General features: G+C 39.8%; 1 protein-coding gene across 8 annotated transcripts in view; it reads left to right on the top strand.

The window, feature by feature from the left end:
• Positions 1–20,332, top strand: part of LOC125454510 (dehydrogenase/reductase SDR family member 9-like) — a 32,282-nt gene extending 11,950 nt beyond the window's left edge. For 6 of the 8 annotated variants that reach the window (XM_059647353.1, XM_048535388.2, XM_048535386.2 and 3 more), the window contains 4 exons: positions 7,484–7,828; positions 11,195–11,453; positions 13,764–13,927; positions 15,807–20,332. In XM_059647353.1, the coding sequence (XP_059503336.1) occupies positions 7,516–7,828; positions 11,195–11,453; positions 13,764–13,927; positions 15,807–16,027 (957 nt within the window). In that variant the 5' untranslated portion in view covers positions 7,484–7,515 and the 3' untranslated portion in view covers positions 16,028–20,332. Of the gene's footprint in view, positions 1–5,573; positions 5,654–7,483; positions 7,829–11,194; positions 11,454–13,763; positions 13,928–15,806 lie in introns of those variants that run through there. The other 2 variants (XM_048535389.2, XM_048535391.2) reach the window with 2 other exon arrangements.
• Positions 20,333–22,263: the final 1,931 nt, after the last annotated feature.

Below are 22,263 nucleotides of genomic sequence, written 5' to 3' on the forward strand. Positions count from 1 at the left end.
TCAACTAGATTGCCTCAGCAAGGCCTGTCTTGGTGATTTCTTTGCCTCAAATTATGAAAAATCCCATTCCCTTATTTTCAAACAATGTGACTTTTCTAAGAATTCTGCTTAGTTGTTAGCATGGGAACAGATTTTCCAGTTCTTCATAGTAGTAACTCCAGTTGCTCCTCAGAGCTGCAATTCCTTTCTTTACTGTGTATCGGTGTTTAAGATAGCAGACATTCTGCGTGTCACTTGATTTTCAATAAGACATTGATTACAGGTCACATTGATCTGTCTCTGGGCAGCAGTAGTTTGGTTAACATCCTCCCTTCGTCCCTATCTAGGATGCACTGTTTTACCTCGAATGAAGAGCGACATTGGAATTATGATCCCAGCCTAGACTACTAAATGTATGTTAAACCTGGCTAGGGACAAGTAACTATTTTTAAAAAATGTAAAGAAATTGTGAAATTCCAGCCATTATTAAGAGAATAAGGCCCTGAGAGTGTAGAGATTTAAATAAACAACAGCAAATGTTATGACTCAAACGTAGCACTTTAAAACAATCTACAATATTTGCACAATTCATCCAGAGTTAACATAAGGCAAAATCAGAAATTGCTGGAATAGCTCAGCAGGTCTGGCAGCATCTGTAGAGAGAAAGCAGAGTAACGTTTTGGGTCTACAGACCCTTCTTTGGAATCAAATTCTCAATGATTGCTCAGGTTCTGATACTTAACCTTCATTTCTTGGAACCACACTGCTCTGGATTCTTGAAACTACACGTGACTACCTACTTGAACGCACAACTCCAGCTTTTTCACAGACAGCTAGCTTCAACGAGCCAATACTGCCCTGGGTTTCTCCAAGCTCTAATGTTTCTCAGTTTCACAAAGCAAATGTTGGTTCTCAGCTGCCTTCATCCTCATTTTCAGATGCGCTGGATTACTAATTACAATCGCTTCTCCTAATCTCTTGCGGCTGCCAGGTCTTTTCTTTAACCTTAATCCCCACAAACAGCTTGATCAACTGGCTTCCAGAACCTCTGAGTCCTAAGTGTTTGGAACTGCTACAGCAGTAGCACTTTGGGATCAGGCCTCTTCTCCCTGCTCCTAAGTACCTCACTGATCATCGCTTAAAGATAGCAACCATTGGTTCTGCATGCCTCCCTGCAACTGTCTGCTCAGTCACCTTTGAACTACTCTGAGTGACCTATTGAGGGCCTCGGAACCGGTCCCTCTCTTGTTTATAGGCAAAATGGGCTATAACTAATGTTGGAACTCTGAATTCACTAAATGTTACAATAATCACAGCTGGCTTGCTTAACAATATAAAATAATACAAGGAAAATGGATTTCATCATATATTTTAGAATATAGCCATATGACACAGACTTCTGCTGAATTAATAAATTATCTACTGCAATAAAGTGTTTAAAAATACTTTAAGATAAAAGCGAAGAAATGAGAGCGAACTAATGACAAACCACTCAATGAATAACAGAATTGTGCAATAAAGTAACAAAGGTGGCTATTGGATATAAGAAATATGTTCAAAATATAAGCAGATACCCTTCTGGAAAAAAAAATGAATGTGGTGGTTATTTATAAATTATTTATGAACTAACATCAGTTAAGGGAATTTCTAAGCCATGCTGCCGTTATCATGAATATTATACTTGTATTCTCATTTCGGCTTTTAGGGTCATTTAGCACTTAAAGCGCCCATTTGGTTTAAAATGCTTGAAGGGTTTGAGCTGTTCTGAATGCTTGCTGTTCTTGAATACAAAAATACACTTGAAAACTTCAGTGTCATCTTACAAAAAAGTTGATTTGACTGAAATTGGTGCAACTTAAGACAACTGAATTCTCTTCAGATCAGATTAATCAAAATGAATTTGATCCCTAAAATATTGAGAAGATTCCAGTTACATTATATTCAAACCTGTACTAGCTTGTAGTTTCAATATAATCCGAATACCTATTATGACTCTCCACCTATCTTCTTTTCTCTCCATCTTCGGTCCGCCTCCCCCCGTCTCCCTATTTATTCCAGAACCCTCACCCCATCCCCCTCTCTGATGAAGGGCCTAGGCCCGAAACGTCAGCTTTTGTGCTCCTGAGATGCTGCTGGGTCTGCTGTGTTCATCCAGCCTCACCTTTCATTATCTTGGATTCTCCAGCATCTGCAGTTCCCATTATAACTGATACAATTTTAACCTCACTGCAAAGCCTCTTCCAGGGATGCCTAACCTGAAGAAGTTACCCTCCTCCCTCCGGACCAACCTCAGGCCTCTCCACCTATCTTCTTTTCTCTCCATTTTCGGTCCGCCTCCCCCCCTCTCCCTATTTATTCCAGAACCCTCACCCCACCCCCCTCTCTGATGAAGGGTCTAGGCCCAAAATGTCAGCTTTTGTGCTCCTGAGATGCTGCTGGGCCTGCTGTGTTCATCCAGCCTCACATTTCATTATCTTGGATTCTCCAGCATCTGCAGTTCCCATTATCACCTATTATGACCATTGGGTTTAGATATGGCCGCAGGCTACACAAAGAATCTTATCTTTCCTTCTGCACTCCATGCCTGCCTGAAGATGTCTTACACATTCAGAACATGAACATTATTGGTCACTGCTTTGGCATTAATTAATTAAGGCAGATGATAACTTCTACCACAGTAGCAAGCCTATGTCTCTGCAGAATATTTGGTGTAAAGGAGTTAGTTTAAATCTTATAAAACATCAAACCAAATACATGCTACTCAGAATAGAAATAGCAGGATAATTCAGATGAATCTGTGGTTGGGGAGATGGTGTCAAGGAGCAGAGTTTTAGGTTCTGAGGGCATTAGGACTGATTCTGTCCATTTATATGCAGAAGAGAGGGTTGAGGGAGGGGAGTAAGGAGTAAATGATAGGTGAGATAGAGCCCAAAGAGAGAGAAGAGCAGTTGGACAGATAAAGGAGTAGATAACAATTTGTCTAGGAGGGTAACCAGCTATTAATGGGGACTTATAGTGGCTAACAATGGGTAGTGTGTAAAAGCAGACAATGTGATAACAAGATCTGATAGTGGGGTTGTGGTAAGGACATGGGAGAGCTCAAGCCAGAAAGTTATTGAACTCAATATTGAGGCCAGAAGGCTGCAGGCAGAAAATGAGGCGCTGTTCTTTTAGCTTCACTGGAGCACTGCAGCAAGCATGAGACAGAGTTAAAAACCGAAAGAACCACGGATGCTGTAAATCAGGAGCAAAAACAGAAGTTGCTGGAAAAGCTCTGGGGGGGGGGCGGATCACTACACCGGAATCATTAACTCTGATTTTTTTCTCCACAGATGCTGCCAACCTGCTGAACTTTTCCAGCAACTTCTGTTTTTGTTCCTGAGACAAAGATGTTGGCCAGGGAACAGGATAGTGTGTTGATGTGGCAGGGGCAACTGAAAGCTGAGGGCCTTTTTTGCAAACAGAACACAAGTATTCTATGAAGCGGTCACCTGGTCGATGTTGCATTTCCCCAATCTAGAGGAGACAACATTGTGAGCAGTGAATGCGGTAGACTAGAAGGTCTGGAATGTGTGTTTGGTCCCTTGGACTCTGAGGAGGGAGGAAGTAAATGGACAGGCATTACGCCTTCTGTGGTTGCAGCAGAAGGTGCCATGATGCTATAGGAGTAGGTTGGAGGTGAAGAAAGAGTGAACCAGGGTGTCCCATAGGCAATGGTCCCTGCAGAAGGTGGACAAGTAAAGGGAGGGAAATATGTGTCTGGTGGTGGCATCTCACTGGAGTTAGAAGAAATGGCAGCTAATGATCATCTATGCATGCTGGTGGGACGGTAGGTAAGGACAAGGGGAACCCTATCACTGTTGCAGGAGGGAAGAGAGAGGATGAGGGCTGAAGTGCAGGAGATGGGTTGGACCTGGCTTAGGCCCTGTCAGAGTGGTGCTGAGGAATCCTCGGTTGAGGAATATGGTGGAGATTTCAGAGGCTCCCTTTTTCAAGTTGGCATAATTGTAACAAATGTGATGGAAGCAGAGGAATGGGGAAAATGGAATAGAATCTAGACAGGAAGAAGGATGTATATTCTATGTAACTGTGGGAGTCAGTGGGTTTATAGTGGATATTGGTGGCCACTCATTCCTTAGAAATGGAGCAAGAGATGCTGAAGAAGGGAAAAGAAAAGTCAGAGATAGAACAGTTGAAGGTAAGATCAGTGTGGAAATTGGAAGTGAAATCAATAGTAATCAAGTCTAACTAACTTTTCCAATTTTGGATGAGAGAGAGAAGCAGCACCAATGATATCATTGATATAATGGAAGAAGTTTTGTGAGTGAGGGCTGGAATAGGACTGGACCAAGGAATGTTCCACATACTCCACAAAGAGATTGGCATAACTGGGATCCATACATGTACTCATGGCCACCCCTTTGAACTGAAGGAAATGAGAAAAGTTAAAAGAAAAGTTGTTCAGGATGAGGATGAGCTTGGCCAGGCAGAGGAGACCGGTGGTGGATGGAGGTGATTCAGGCATTTGTTCCAGGAAGAAACAGAGTCCTGAGACCATCCTGGTGGGGGATGGACGGGTAAAGGGATTGCACGTCCATGGTAAAGAGGATGTAGCTGGAGCCCGCAAACTGGAAATTTTGCTATTGACGTAAAGTGAGCAAACATGAATGTCAGTGGGCAGGGATTTGACCAGGGGAGAAAAGACTGAGTCAAGGTGGAAAGAGATGAGTTCTGTGGGGAACTTGTTAGCACGTCAGATGAGCCAGAGGACAAAGCGGAACTGGGGAGTGGTGCAGCTCTGAGCCAGCGTGATGCAATTCTGTTGGCTCTCGCCACATCCTGAAATCTACACAAGTCCATATGACATCATCATAGTTTGTGGTGCTCCTCAGTAATAACTCCTTCAGACCCACATACAACCTGTCTCTCCTAATTCTTTATGCATCTTCTTTTACCTCTTCAATGTTACCTCTTGGATGCCATCCACTGCTGAGGTATTTTCAGTCTTCCCCAATACCATTAGCTATTCATCACTATGTCATCTATGCATGTAAACTTTAAGCACAAAGGTCTGTCCTTTTTTGTGAAAGGTTTATTTCAGAGGATTACGTTAATTGAATACACAGCTGAGCATTCAGTATATTTGAATAGCAAAGGAGTGTGATTGTGGGAGTGGTATAACACAACATACACCTGACTCTGAAGTTGCAAAATATTTGGATAATTAAATGACTTTTGAATGTTCCTATTATGTTTCTCAGAAAATACAACAGTGTTCATGGGTGCAGCACTAAATATTGTGTAGTGATACATTCAAATTCTAAACCACTAAGTCACGAAAATAAATCTAACTAATTGGAATGCTTTTATGATCTGGTGTTGATTCATCTTTTGGTAGGTTGAGCATGATGCTCACCTGACAGACTCAGTATATTTATTTTCCTGTTATTCACCTATTACAGTCATGTGGAGATCTGTTAGACAATTGGCTGGACAACTGGTTTGTGATGCAGAATGTTTTCAACAACATGGGCTCAATTCCCACATTGGCTGAGGTTACCATGAAGGACTGTCCTTCTTAACCTCTCTGCTTACCTGAGATGTGGTGACCCTTGGGTTAGAATACCACCAGTCTTCTTTCTGGAATGAGAAGATTAGAGCAGATTAGAGTGTGGTAAGACTATATGGACTTTACTTGTATGCTCATGAATGCTTCCTTGTTGGCATATCTTTATTATAGTCCATGTTTCTGCTTAAGCTCAGCTCCTGTTGTTTGAATAACAGACATTTGAGGAGTTGACTTTCAGATTGGAATCTAATTATGAAAGGCTGCTTCATTTATATATGAAATACTGTAGTAAGGAACCCACCATTCTTTTTGCTTTAACCTTGCTATCATTTCTAATTTTATAACAACCGTCATTGGATTCAAAGCACTAACTCTATTTCTCTCCACAGATGCTGTCAGACTTAGTGAGTTTCATCAGCAATTTCTGTTTTTGTGTCTTTTGATTACTAGTCTGGTGACAATACCATTATACCATTATAAATATGAAAGCCAGGAAGCTTTACTTTGGCCAAACAGGGCATTTAGGATAATAAAGTGTGGAGCTGGATGAACACAGCAGGCCGAGCAGCATCTCAGGAGCACAAAAGCTGATGTTTCGGACCTAGACCCTTCATCAGAGAGGGGGATAGGGAGAGGGTTCTGGAATAAATAGGGAGAGAGGAGGAGGCGGACCAAAGATGGACAAGAGAGTTGCAGTGGGAGAGAGATTCCCTGAGGTTGGTCCAGAGGGAGGAGGGCAACTTCTTCAGGTTAGGCATCCCTGGAAAGGTTTGAATCCTGCCATGGCAAATGGTGAAATTTGAATTCAATAAAAATCTGGAATCAACAGTCTAATGACGACAATGAATCCATTGCTAACTGTTGTTAAAAAAAAAATCCCTATCTGACTCACTAATGCCCTTTTGGGAAGGAAATCTGTCATCCTTAACTACTCTGGCCATGCGACTCCAGACCTACAGCAATTAAGTCAGGTTGAGAGGTGACTTAATTGAAACATGTAAAATAGTCAGAGGGTTAGATAGGGTGGATAGGGAGAGCCTTTTTCCTAGGATGGTGGCATTTAGGAGACCACATCTGAAATACTGTGCACAGTTTTGATATCCTTAATTGAAAAAACAAGATAATTGCCTGAGAAGCTCTTGAGTGAAGATTCAGTTAATTCATTCCCAGGATAATGGGCTTATCTAATGAAGAAGGGTTGAACAGGTTGGGTTTATACCCTTTGGAGTTTAGCAGATTGAGAAGTAATTTTATTGAAAATATAATACTTTGTAAAAAAAAACAAAAGAATTGCAGATGCTGGAAATCTGAAACAAAAACTTCTGGAAATTTCTGACATAATATTCTGTGATGATTTGACAGGTTGATTCTAGGAGGATACTTCCTCTTGTCAGTTAGAGAATACAATTTGCCATGAAGCCTCCCATCTAAGACAGATGTGAGGAGTTGTTTTCTCTGAGAAGGTTGTGAATATTTGGAATTCTCTTCCCTAGAGCATAGTGGATGCTGGATAGTTGAAATTATTCAAGTGAGATTTCAATCAATTTTGACAGAAAAGGGAGTTCTAGTGTACATGCAGATAGGAAAATGGAGTTGAGGCAACAGCCACACCAGCCATGATCTTATTGAAATATGGATCAGACTAGAAAGTGCAGATGGCTTGCACCTGCTCCGGTATCCGATGTTCCTTTGTCTCTCAACATTATTATTACTAACCTGTCAATCTCACAATGTTTTCCATATAACATCTTCCATTTTGACCTAAGGTTTTCTTTAATTAGGATTTTAGTTTTAAAAATCTTGTAATTATTCATGTGCAATACGGTACAAGAGGAAATTATGAATGAGCATCATGTAAATTTTTTTTGTTTTGTACAATTCACTGTTGTATTTAGGTTTGGTGTTCATCTTCTAAAAGTGGCTGTTTTATTTCAGGTTCTCATCATTTGCCCTATACTCACAGCAATATGCTTGCGTTCACGCTGGGCTTCTTTTTAATCTGGTTTCTATGCTGGTGGATGCGAGATAAACTTAAAATAGGAAATGTCTCGGACAAGTATGTGTTCATCACTGGATGTGATACTGGATTTGGAAATCATGCTGCAAAAGTATTTGATGCAGGTGGATTTCGAGTGCTTGCTGGCTGCCTGACTGAGGAGGGGGCCCAAGGCTTAAAGAATGAGACTTCAAGCAGGTTGAAAACAATCTTGTTGGATATTACAAAATCTGATAGTATTGAGAATGCAACTGATCTGATCAAAGTTGAAGTAGGAAACCAGGGTAAGTGCAATACAATGAGTTCTTTTAGCTGTATACTAAGATAATATGAAGAACTAATATACAATTACTTTTCATACATATTTAGTGCAATATACTACATGTTGAATAATGAAACACATTAGAATTTATGTATAAAAGGATTATGATGTATAATTATGAGAAAAAAATTTGGGTGAGAAATTCATCTATTCACAGCCACCTCCAGCAAAGGCTTCCAATTACTTTTGCTGGGACACTAGATACATGATATTGATGTCGTATAATTACATGTGTTCCTACTGTTATTTTAAAGACTCTAGATTGACACTAGATTGGCCTACAGTAAAAAGAGTGTCTTTTTGAAGGAAGTGAAAAGTTCTAAATAAATGGCATTTTTTGAAAAAATGTATTTGACTCATACTGTTGTCAAGATAGGGTTAATTTATTTGATGCAACGTATAGAAGGTGAGTAGGATTGGAGGTGGGACAGCTTCGCACAGAGCATATAAAGAGCCATGGGAAGTAGGCGGGGTACATAGATTGACCTGGACAATATGAGAAACCATTGTGTTTGGTGCAGACCAAAGCCTTAAGGGTCACTGCAGATAGGTGCAGGGGTATAACATAGTATAGATATGGCATAGGAGATGAATGGGTTGTAAGGACATGGAGTGGCCAAGTTATAGTTCCTTATTATTTTTGCTATAACTGGGATGAAGTCCCACAGTAGGAAGGCAAACCTTTCACGCAGTCCAAAATCTTTCTTGGGTCTACTGGCCTGATTGTACCCTACACCTGACTAATGATGTAACCACCTCATTTCAGTAATCATTAGCCTGTCACTTTCACAACATCTTTACATTTACTTGAACCCAAAGTAAATAATGAGTAAAAGAAGAAAGACGAAAGATAGAAACAGAAATAAAGAGTAAATGAGTCTGAAAGCAGAGAGGGAGAGGCAGGAAAGGAAAAAAAAAACCAGAAAATAATCAATACAAAAAAATGGCAAACGAGAAGAAAAAGAAAAAGAGACAGAGAGGGAAATAGGTGAATGTAAGAAACGGAGAAAAATGAAGAAATACAGAGAAATGGCAAAATGAGATATGAAAGGAGTGACAAAGAAACAAAAGCGTACTTAAACCCTTAAATAAAATAAAAAATACTGCAGATGCTGGAAATTTGGAATAAAAGCAGAATTTGCTGTAGAAACTCAGCAAGTTTGACAGCACTTGTAGAGAAAGTAGCAGAGTTAATGTTTTGAGACTGATATGACTTTTCTTCTTTATTTGAACCCTGCCATCTTGGCAGAAACCAAGTCAGTGAACAATGGAATCTTAACACATTTTTCTCAGCATGTAAGAGGGAACTCTTCCAAAAGTAGAAGGGTCCTCCAAATTTGCAAGGTGGGTATAAGTGATTGTAACAGGGTATAAGTGATTGTAACAGGGTCAGTCAAGTCAACCTCACAGAAGAGAGACAACAAGGTGTGGAGCTGGATGAACACAGCAGGCCAAGCAGCATTTTAGGAGCAGGAAAGCTGATGTTTCGGGCCTAGACCCTTCATCCAGCTCCACACCTTGTTATCTCGGATTCTCCAGCATCTGCAGTTCCTAATATCTCCCAACCTCATAGAATATGAGTTTCCTGACTGGGGCTTCTAAGCTGGTCCAAACAGTGAGCCCTGGCTGACAGATAAGACACAAGAGTGTCAGATATCCTGTTCACTCTGAGAGGTGGCTCTGAGGAAACTGTACCAGTGTCAAGAATTCTTCATTTGTAAAGAAAGAGTAACTTGGTGACAGGATACTGGCCTTTGTGGAGTTACGTCAGTGGGGTTTGAATACATCAACACGGTCAGATCGTGATTTTTACCAGAGGCTCACATGGGAAGCCTTTATGGAGAAGAGGAAAACAGGAGAGTGAGGGAGAAAGATGTCAATTGTAATGGTTTATTCCGGCCAGGAAAGGGGGAGCAAAAGGTTAATTTCTTGTCTTACAAATTGTTCAATGCTGTTTCAAATGAAATTAATGAGAAGGAAAATCTTGTAGGAATGAAGGAAAGGCTACCAATCTGCTGTTTTCTGCTCAATATTAATGGCTAAATGCCATTATGAATCATAGGGTAAGAGCACTTCTTGTGGTGTACCAGTCCAGAATGTCAGTCTCCCCACCTCTATGTTCTTGCTGTGCTGCCTGCCCTGCTTTTGTTTATTGCCTCATTCAACAGACATTAGCTTGGTGCTCTATTTCAAATTTAAATTCATCCTCACATTTTGAGACTCTCGGCATAGAAGTCACTGAAACCCATACCAGTGCTTGCAAGCTCTGGGAATCCTTCCCTGTCCTTCCAGTCTGAGATATCTCTTTCCATCCTTTTGTTTTGTGGATACGAGGTAATGTCTCTGGAGATGAACTGCAGTTACAACCAGAGGCATGAGAGGAGAAGCCACAATAGCTTTCTATCAGGGTCAATCTGGCTGAAATAAGGAACACTACCAGAAGAGGTGTAGACATTTGAGTAATGTAATATTATTTTTAAATGTCCTTGCAAAGTGAACAGGATTGCTGTGGATTCAAGAAGGGAAATCTTTGGTTTTTCCCTGCACCTTGTCCATTGGTGATGTTTCACCCAGCATCTCCAGCCTTCTCTCAACCATTTTGATGGGTGCCAGGAATTGTTTCATGCAAGACCAGTGATGTCCTCACACATTTATTCTCATCGTTTTTCTTCATTCTCTTGTCTTATGTCTGTGATAGCAACCATTCAGAGCTATATGCAGCTGATCATGATCAAAAATGAGAATACCTTGCAATTTACTCAGTCATGTAGATAATTGAGTATTCCCAACTTCAGCCTTATTCTGTATCCGCATGAATGATAAAGAATTGGGATATTCCCATCAAGTTATCTTTCTGACAGGTAAATGTATGATGACATCAGACATTTTCCATAATTCAGGAAATGCTGAATTTCTGGGCGAAGGATTTTTAAGAAAAAGCTATCACGTCCAATAATAACCACACCTTTGCAAACATACACTTGCAGCAGTGAAAGTGATCAGGAGGGGAATGTTTCTCTTCTTCATTATTTTACTGATACTGAGATCTCAAATCTCACAAACCAAGAAAAACAAAAGAACAAGTGGATTTATCACAGAACCGATAAACATTGTTGGATATACCTATAAATAATCAGATGAGCCAATCAGATCCAATTAAATAATTTGAGTTTTTAGACGTTATGGATAATGTATAGATTATGCTCATAAATGGTACTAAGCTAAAATTATTATTTTTTCTTAATGTTTCGATGACTATATCTAGAGTAAATGTCGAAGGTGTTAGATACATTATTGTAGATGTAATTATCCTAATTTGTTCTTGCAGGTCTGTGGGGATTAGTAAACAATGCTGGAATAGCTGGAATACTCTGTCCCACAGATTGGTTACAGATTGAACATTTCAGAAGACCTATTGAAGTTAATTTATTGGGACCAATTGAGATGACATTAAAATTGCTACCTCTGATTAAGAAAGCCAGAGGAAGAATAGTGAATGTAAGCAGTGTGCTCGGTCGATTAGCTTTGACTGGTGGAGGATACTTTCCATCGAAATTTGGAATGGAAGCTTTCAACGATAGTTTAAGGTTAGGATATCCTCTGTTATAACATATTTAAACTGCAGTGCAGCATGGAAGTAACAAATATCAAGGGCACATAATCCAAACTTCAGATACATTACTGTATTTACAACAATACTAAAAATTATTCTTTGATGTGAAAGTAGCTTTATAATTTAGGAATCACACTTAGGAAAATTAAGACGAGATGCTACCACATGCTAGTTTGATTGTGCACTGACTGTAGCATGACAATGAAAGGTTCACTGTGAAATACTGAGAACTTATAATACTTTAAATGAAGCATATTTAACACCAGGGGTAAGTAGGTATTCCTGTCCTTGAAAAAATATTAGAAGCCAGCAAAATGTACATGCAGAGGTAACAAGGTGTAGAGCTGGATGAACACAGCAGGCCAAGCAGCATCATAGGAGCAGGAGGGCTGACGGTTCGGGCCTAGACCCTTCCTAAAATGTCAGCTTTCCTGCTCCTCTGATGCTGCTTGGCCTGCTGTGTTCATCCAGCTCTACACCTTGTTATCTCGGATTCTCCAGCATCTACAGTTCCTATTATCTCTGATGCAGAGTTGATTTACTCCTGACTCTAATCCTGATTCTGCAATATGACTGCCAGCACCCTGATTATACAACACCTTACACAGCTGAAATCAACAGCAAGGTTTTAGGTTTATATCCATGTTGCAGAAGTTGGTTTTTATGTTTCACTATATGGTAGCATTGAAGCCTCTGAGTCCGAAAGTTGTTGCCTCCACGCCTTACTTAAAAAACCTTAATATATAATTTAAGGTTGCAAGATTGAGGGAATGCTACACAGTTGGAGATTTTATGTTTCCAAAGAAACAATAAACTAATCCTCTGTCAGTCCTCTCTGGAACATTTAAAAGCATTAGTTGAAAATAATCACGGCACTACATGAAGAGGATCTGTGATTTCTTCTAGCCGTTTGGCCAAATTTTAATTCTCAATTCATATCACTAAAATATATTTCAAACATTTTGGAGAATGTGACTGCAGGATATTTCTTTCTGTCTAACACCATCAAAAGTTAGAATTTTTCTATTACAGTAAGTAATTTGTTATCACTTAGCCTACAACAATTTTAATGATGCTGTGCATTTTTTTTGCAGAAGAGTTAATTGACATCAAATTATAGTGCATTTAGTGTACATATGAAATATCCTGGGATTTGTAATCAGATGGCACACTATTTTAAATTGCTCCCTTTATTGATGATAGACTCAGGGAATCCATTCCTTTCCCAGGAAATTGAATTTAGTCTAATTCAAACTGACCCCAGTCGGCCACTTTAAACGGTCCCCATTTTGAATGTTTATTTCATATGGTAGATTGAGCAGCAGCTGAAGGAACAAATCAATTTCAGTATTTACACAGATAACAAGGGCTTAGGCCTGAAACATCAGCTTTCCTGCTCCCCTGATGCTGGTTGGCCTGCTGTGTTCATCCAGCTTTACACCTTGTTATCTCAGATTCTCCAGCATCTGCAGTTCCTACTATCTGTCTCAGTGTTTACATACTTGTTGCAAGCTAGCTTTATAAAATTTACTCCTTTCATAATTGATACGAGTAAAGGAAAAATCCATATGGCTGTCCCATGCAAAGGTAGTGGGTGAGTAGGTGAGCTAATAATACTTTCCATTTGTGACAGACTGTCTATGGGTTAATTTTAGAGAACATTTTCTTGTAATTTGTGACAGTAATGTTTGAAGATTTTGAGGTATTAGTGAATCATTGTAAGACAATAACTAACTAGATTTTACAGATAATAATCATTAGTCTCTTTTTAATAACATGCATAAAAAATTATCACACAGGTGGATAATAAACCTACACTAATTTACTTTTCCAGATATTTTAAGTTGTGTATTTTAATTTCTAGGCACAGATCAAAATCAGATTCATAGAATGGGGAGATTGAAGTGTTTCCTTTATTGTTTCCCTCGAACTACACTGTGATTTGTGTCTATGGGTATTACATAATAATCAGCCATGCATCTGGTCTTGACTTACATTGGCCTGAACATATTGGTTTTAGCTACCTCGAGATCAACAAGAGCAGCAGGTGTGATCTGGCATTATCAAGTATTTCAGTGGTCTTTGAAGTAGGATCAAAGTACATTCAAACAAAAACACACTTCAGTCACCACCTCATCTGCCTGTTTTCAAAGAACGGGATGGGGAATAATGTCATTGCACCAGAAATGTATCAGTGACTAAATATTTTCTACATTAGAACAGTATTACAATAGATCTGACTAGTTTTTCTGTTTTCATCCACGTGCAAAATTTGCTTACTCAGGCGTGATATGAAGCATTTTGGAATAAAAGTCTCATGTATCGAGCCTGGGATATTTGTAACCAAACTGACGGATTGCAGCTTACAGCGTCATGAAAAGCAAGAGCTGTGGGACCACCTATCACCTGATCTGAAAAAGCAATATGGAGAAAATTATTTAATACAATGTAAGAAATATAAACTTAACTTTTCTGGTCAACTTTCAGTCCTAGGAATTATGTTATGATTGTTACCATGCACGGATTTAACTTTCTCTATTTTAATGATAGTCCATTTAAAATAAATGATTGAGTATTTCAATTAGATTAGTTAATAATAAAAGCATACACCAATATTTGGCAAGAGTAATTTCAATATCTTGGTGTTTGCTACCAAACTCAACATTTCTTTGAAAAGCCTACATCAAAATTTTACAGCTATAAATCCTAAAATGTTTAGCTTAGCTATTTACTTTGAAAAACTTCATAGGGCAGAATTTTCCCTCCCTGGATAGGATGAAAGAGGTGGTGAGAAGGAGAAATAATCAGGTGAGTTGGCCTTGGAAAGACACTAGTCCCTTCTTGCCAACTAATTTTTGAGTGAGAGTGTCGATGCGGTGTCAGCCAAGGGGGCTGCTTTATCCTGGATGGTGTCCAGCTTCTTGAATGTTATTACTGCTGCACTCATCCAGGCAAGAGGTAAAGGTGGGGTTATGTATGTTTCTCCCTCTTGTTGGTTCCCTTACCACCTGCCGCAGACCTAATCTAGCAGCTATGCCGTTTAGGACCCGACCAGCTTGATCAGTAGTACTGCTGCTGAGCCACTGTTGGTGACGGACATTGAAATCCCTCACCCAGCGTACAGTTTGTGCCCTTGCCATCTTCAGTGCTTCTTCTAAGTGTTGTTCAACATTGAGGAGTACTGATTCATCAGCTGAGGGAGGATGGTATGTGGAAATCACCAAATGGTTTCCTTGTCCTCGATTTGATGGTGTTCAGCGTCAATGTTGAGGACTCCCAGGGCAGGTCCCTCCTGACTGTATACCACCGTGCTATCATCTCTGCTGGGTCTATCTTGCCAGTAGGACAGGACATATCCAGGGATGATGATGGTGGTGTCTGGGACTTTATCTGTGAGGTATAACTCGGTGAGTATGATGATGTCAAGTTGTTGTGTTACTAGTCTGTGAGACAACACTCTCAATTTGGCACTAGCCCTCTGATGTTCTTGAGGACACCTTTGCAGGGTTGACAGGACTGTTTCTGACATTGCCTGTTCTGCGGCCTAGATCTATGCCAGGTGATCCATCCAGTTTCATTTCTTTGAGACTTTGTCGTGACTGATACAACTGAATGGCTTTCATAGGGTATCTAAGAGTCAGTCATGTTGCCATGCATCTGGAGTCACATGTAGGCCATACCAGGTGAGGATGGCAGATTTCCTACCTGAAGGACATTAGCGAACCAGAGGGGTTTTTTTCAACAGTCAACAATGATTTCATGGTTGAGTAGGTTCTTAATTCCAGATTTTTAAAAAATTGAAATCAGAGTCCATTGTGCTGGGATTCAAACTCAGGTTCCAGAGCATTAGCTGTGTTTCTGGATTAATAGTCCAGCAATAATACCACTAGGTCATCACCTCCACTGTGCGGCTTTCATTTCTTTAATTCAGTTGCCTTACGTAGCTAATTCCATTTGTTATTACTTAAATGCTATGTAATGAACTAGCTGAGTGAACTATGTTACCTCTCACACCAACTTTTTTTTATATGTAAAAGGTTCTTTCAGCATTTTGGCATTCACCTCTCTTTCCCCATGACTCTGTTCTCTTCATGGCTTTATTTTATGTCAGATTAATTTTGTTTAACTTCCAGTTTTGTTGAGATTGAAATCTATCCCAGTTAATTTTAATATGCTGTTTTTCATTTTAGATATTGATGGGCTTTCTGTGTGTTTGCAGTATTTCTGTTTACTTCAGGTTTCCAATTTCCACTGTCATTTACCATTGTTTTTTATTTGTATTTTGTCACAAATTACCTTTCTGACATTTGTCTTGGGCCTTCCACAGCAGACACCAGACAGGAGAAATTAGTGAAAAGATGGTCAAGTAAAGACCTTTCCCAAGTGGTGTGGTGTATGGAACATGCTCTGACAGCAAAGTACCCTCGATCCCGGTACAGTGCAGGCATCGATGCAAAGCTGCTTTGGATTCCAATGACTTACTTGCCGACATTTGCCTCAGACTATCTGTTGGCTCAGGATACAGTAATAGATTCAAATGCTGTGTAAAAAGACCATTGCTCCATCTTCTAAATTAACATCACTTTAATGGAAGTAATAAGACTGACAAGAAGATATCAAAAGAAAAAAAATGAACTTCACACATGCAACAGCATTTTTTGGTAGTGAAACAAGTACTGATTAAGTCTGTCATTCTGAGGAAGGGTCACCACACCCAAAAAGGTAACTGATTTTTTTCTTTACAGATGCTGTCAGACATGCTGAGTGTATCCAGCAACTTCTGTTTTTGTTCCGGATTAAGTCAGTGATGTCATATAATCAAACTATATGCAGACGTGAGTCTGGAGTTTGTTTCAGGAGAAGATGAAATATGTCACGATATAGTATCAGATTGCTTAGGTTTGTATTTATGATAATGATGCCCTATATATGCCTCAATCATTTATTTCATAATATTCATACTTTAAGTTAAACATGAAGAGATTCTATAACTTTCATTTCTGGCATGCTGTCTGTGAGAATACTTCCAAAATGATTGGCAGCTAACCCAGTTTCATGAATGCTTGGAGATCTTGGCTTGGCAAAAGACTACAGCGATCTCTGGATCTTTGTGAGCAAATTTTGTTGCGTATTATCGTTAACACTATTTCAGTGATGATTTTTCAATGATTTTTAAAGGCAATCACATGGTTATTTTTTTAAATGACTAATATTGCACAACATTTAAGCCCTGAATTACGATTGTATGGAATTTAGACATCTGTATTTGGTCATTTGTATTATGCTACTGGAAAGGGTGGGGCAAACCTGTCAGTCCTGAAAGGATTGTGGGAGGCAGTATTAGGAACATAATCCAGTTCCACTAGTATAATCTTCCATTTAAACTTGACAGTGAGTCACTCATCCATTCGCACATTTAATTATTTTCCACTTATATTTTTCTTAAAAAATGTAGTTACATATATTGAGTAACATTTATTTGCAAGATGCAATTTCTTATCAGGTTTAGAATGTCAATGTATTGTTCTTCAAAATAAAGCACTGAAATTTAAAATTTAGATCGGTTTAAGTGCACTTATAGCTGCTATTTGCTTTTTCTTCTCTAATTACACCATTGTCAATCAAGCTAAGTTCCCTTTAACTAGCTGCTGTGCTTCCCTATATATCAGATGTATTTAATTAACTGTTACACACTTGGAGAATGCAAAAGATGTGAAAGACATGTTTTTACTTTATTTTCTTAAGATATCAAAGATGAGCTCGGGGTAAATGATTGAACATTGCTGACTATGCAGAATTCAGTGACGTTTTTTAAAGAGCATTTGCGGATGGTGAAAGATGTAGCAAAGTGAAAAGTTAACAGAGTAAGTTATAATTGGTGGGGCCCAGTCAGGTGAAAACATTGTTATCAAGTGAGGAATGTGGGAAGGTGGGGCGTGGTCAAGTTTAGACATGACAAATAACCTTTTGGGATATACAGCTGGTGGAGTTTGCAAGCTTAGACTGATATGAGGCCATAAAGAAATTTACAAAAAGGGGCAGTGAGGTTGGATGAATGAAATCTAGTGCATCATATTTTTTGTAGATTTTATCAAGTTAGAGTTTAAATAGAGATGGGTCAAGATCTGTGCCTTTATTTTATAAAATGGTGGTGAGTATGTCAGGTGAGGTGAGAGTGACTGTCCTTGACATCAATACAGCATTTGGCAGAGTATGACATCAAGGAGCCTTAGTAAAACTAAGTCAATTCCAATAGAGGGAAAACACTCCATTGAATTGGAAATATACTCAGCACAAAGGATGATGTTGTAGATGCTGAGGGTCAATTATTTCAGTCCTATGACACCATTGCAGGAATTTTGCAGTGTGGTGTCCAATGCCAAAACATTTGCGACTGCTTCATCAATTAATTTGCCTCCATCATAAGTTCAAAGTGGTGACTTTCACCAATGATTGCACATTTCTCAGCACCATTCCTAACTCCTAAGACAGAGCACTAGCCCATGTTCATATACAAAAAACCTACACAACACCCAGGCTTGGCTTAATAAGTGGCAAGTAACATTCGTGCCGTACAATTTCCAGGCAATGACCATCTCAAAAAAAAGAGAATTTAACCAATTCCCCTGGATTGCATTACCAACACTTCCACTTCACTTCCAACAAGCCAGGTGCTTTTGTTGACCAGAAGTTGACTGGACTAGCCGTATAAATACTGTGGCTACAAAAGCAGGTCAGAGGCTGGAAAACCTGTGGCAAGTAATTCACTTTCTGACTGATAAAGCACATCCACCACCTACAGCACACAAGTCAGGAGTGCGATGGAAGGCTCCAGCTGCCGTTGGGTGCAGCTCCAATAACACTCAATAAGTTTGACTCCATCCCAACAAAAACAACTTATTTGATTGACAACCTAGCCATCACCTTATATGTTCACTCCCTCCGTCACCAACATAGAGGTGCAGCAACATGTGCCATTTGTAAGATACACCATCGTAACTCAGCAAGACTCCTTCCAAATCTGTGATGTCTATCATTTAGAAAGACAAGAGCAGCAGGTGCACGGGAATATCATCACCTGTGAGATTCCCTCTAGGTTACTCACCACCCAGACTTTGAAATATATTGTCATTCCTTCAATGTGCCTGGTCAAAATCCTGGACATCCTTCCAGAAAACATTTTGGGTGTCTCTAAACCCAAAGGACTGCTGTGTTTCAAGAAGAAAGCTCAGAACCACCTTCTCAAGGGCTATGAGGGATGGTTAATAAATGCTGGCTTAGCCAATAATTCCCACATTATATAAATGAATAAAAAAAGAGCAGAGTGAGAGATGAGGAAAGGATAAGTAATGAGTGGAGTGTGTGAGAGAGGAAAGTGGATGTCATCATGGTTACTGTATACTTTATTGATATAAAAACAAATGCTGGAAATACTTATCTGGTGGAAAAAATGGAGAGAGAAGCAGAGTTAATTTTTTAGGTTTGTAATCTTCCTTTAGAACTAACGTTCTTGGCAGTGGGTTAGAAGATGGGATTAAAAATTCAGTGCAGCTCGAACAAGAGATCAAAAAGGTGCCAATGATAAATAGATTCAGTTGCTTTCCTACATGTTCCACTGGTATGAGGCTACAGTGATCTTAAATGCTGGGCTTTAGCTTAGGTTTTTTCTCAGAATGGGTGGAAGAAAAGCAAGAGATGGTTGTCAGTGAAAAATCAATCCAGGCTTGGTCACCTAGTGCTTATTTTTGAATTAGTAATTGTTATTCACCTGTAGGTGAGCACTGCAGTCAGATTGTTCCCTTGTGGTTCCATGACCAGAGAAGAGATGAAAGGCCAGTGAATCTATTTCTCACGGTTATGATTAGTACACTTGATGATCTTTCCTGATACTTCATGGCCTGGGATCTTTTATATCCATCTGACAAGAACTCTTTAACAGATGGTCCAAAAGGCAGCGCCCCCGTCACTGCAGCAATCCTTCATTCCAACACTGAAATGATGATATGGTTAAGTCCTGGAATGGGTTTGAATTCACAAGCTTCAGATTCACAGGAAAGAGCTATACAATTGAGCCAAATGTGGCAGTAACACCACTCTTTTCTTAAATATATCAAAAGAAAAAATTCAAAGTTGGCATATGAGCACAACATCAATAGCAACATATAGTACTGTAGGATTATGAGTAAAGTTCCAGGGATTCTAGGTGAAAATTTGTATAACAATGATTTTTACTCATTTCGTTATAACTTTTATAATGCTTATTTATCCTTGAATACGGTTTCAACTTTAGCAAGTGTATCAAATGATTGTAAAGAATGTGCTTTGAACATGATGGCCTGTCGTGCAATAGAAACTGATCTATGGTGATGATGTGTGGAATTGGAAAATTAAGCCTCAAGATGCATGTGCAACATACAAAACTGCAAATCTGTGATATTTACTTTCTATCTTTAGAATTAGATCTTCCCCCCCTTCCCTTTTCTTACAGTAGCCCCCAGAATAAATATCTGAGACACAAAGCACAAGTAAATCAAAGGATTTCAAACTTCATAAAACCATTTAAAAAAGTGAACCAACTGCAGATAGCGGAGATTGAGAAGGGATGACTGCCTGATGATGTTTGTCTCAGTGAAAGTGGCTGAGGCCGTGATAAAAACATGAACTCTGAAGAGTGATAAGTACTATACATACACCTCAACACTTTGAAGGATCAGATTTATGTATGTGTGCACTTCATTGTCAAACACTGTTGGAGTTGAATGTTTGTTTTGTCCTGATTTACAGCACTTAAAACATTTCCTGAATGTTGTACTGGATGAATGCAATATAAAATAAAAATGATGTCAAAAATAATGTCCAGTGACGTCCATTGAAATATTTGCACATATAAACATTGTGTTGTAATTGCTTTCAGCAATTTTCCAATATTTACAGAAGACTGGATAAAATCAATGCAGAAAATATCATTTTTTGACAAGAAGGTCATTACCTACCTGGAGGGCAGTTAAGAGTCAACCACATTGCTATGGGTCTGGAATCATACATAAGCTAGACCAGGTAAGGATGGCAGTCTCCTTCCCTGAAGGATATTAGTGAATGCCAGATGGGTTTTTTCCCCCTAACAATTAACAATGGTTTGATAGCCTTCATTACACTTTTAATTACAGATTTTTATGGAGTCAAACCCAGGTCCCCAGAACATTACCTAGGTCTCCGGAGTTTAGTCTAGCAATAGTATCACTAGACTGTTGCCTCCTCATAAACACTCCATCACTTTATCTTGTTTATGCTTTAAATGTGAGATAACAAGGTGTAGAGCTGGATGAACACAGCTCAAGCAGCATCAGAGGTTTTCTAAAGGCGGCTCCTGCAGTGGCACAACGATGACATCCGAAGTTTGCAGGAACAGCACCTCATATTCTGCTTGGGAAGCCTGCAGCCCATTGGTATCAGTTGGACCTCACAAGCTTCTAAATCTCTCCTCCCCCCACTGCATCCCAAAACCAGCCCACCTTGTCCCCGCATCCCTAACCCGTCTTTCCGCCCACCTATCCCCTCCTCCCACCTCAAGCCCCAACCCCATCCCTTATCGACTAACCTCATCCTGTCCCCTTGACCTGTCTGTCCTCCCTGGACTGACCTATCCCCTCCCTAACTCCCCACCTACACCCACCTTTACTGACTCCATCCCTGCCTCTTTGACCTGCCTGTCTCCTCTCCACTTATCTTCTCTATCCATCTTCTATCTGCCTTCCCCTCTCTCCCTATTTATTTCAGAACCCCCTTCCCCTCCCCATTTCTGGAGGAGGATCTAGGCCCGAAACGTTGGCTTTCCTGCTCCTATGATCCAGCGCTACAGCTTGGTATTTCAGATTCACCAGCATCTGCAGTTCCTACCATCGGATATCATTTGCCTTCCTTATCGCCCGCTGCATCTGCATGCTTAGCTTCAGTGACTGGTGCACAAGGAGACCCAGGACCCGCTATACACTCCCCTCTGCCAATTTACAGCCACTCAGTAGTAATCTGCCTTCTTGTTTTTGCTCCTGAAGTGAATAACCTCATTTATCCAAAGTATACTGCATCTGCCATTGATTTGCCCACTCACCTAACTTGTCCAGATCAAGCTGAAGGATCTGTGCATCCACATCACAGTTCACCGTTCACCCTCCTATGCAATGTTGCTCTCTCGGGCAGATGATACCAAGAAAATTTCAGCTTTCGTGAAACGGAATATATTTTAGCAGTTTAAAGTTATGCCATTTGTATGAAAAATGCATCAGCTACATTTCAAAGACAAGCCAACAAAGTCATTTTGGGATTCCCCAATTGTATGGTGTACATTTAATGACATAGTCACACATGGAAGGAATGTTTGGAGTATATATTGGAATTGTTCAATCAACTTCAAAAGATGGGCTTGGTGTTAAACCGAGCTAAGAGTGAGTTTGCCAAAGTCCAAGTCATGTTCTTAGGCCACATCACCGGACATTGACAGATGGCCCCATGAGATGTGAAATCGAAGGTTATTGCAGAGTTTCCCATACCATTGACAAAGAGGGTAGGACTAATGGTAGTTTTTGTGAGCAGAGAAGAATGAGAGGGGACTTGATCAAGGTATCAGGACAGGGTGAATAGAGAACAGCTGTTCCCCTTGATTGAGGCGTCTATCATATTAGGACATAGTTTTAGGGTAATGGGCAGGAGATTTAGAAAAATACCTTTTCACTCAATGGGCGGTGGGAATCTGGGATGCATCACCTGGGTACATAGTAGAGGTTGGA

Source organism: Stegostoma tigrinum, chromosome 7 (genome assembly GCF_030684315.1).
Source record: "Stegostoma tigrinum isolate sSteTig4 chromosome 7, sSteTig4.hap1, whole genome shotgun sequence".
Classification (NCBI taxonomy): domain Eukaryota; kingdom Metazoa; phylum Chordata; class Chondrichthyes; order Orectolobiformes; family Stegostomatidae; genus Stegostoma; species Stegostoma tigrinum.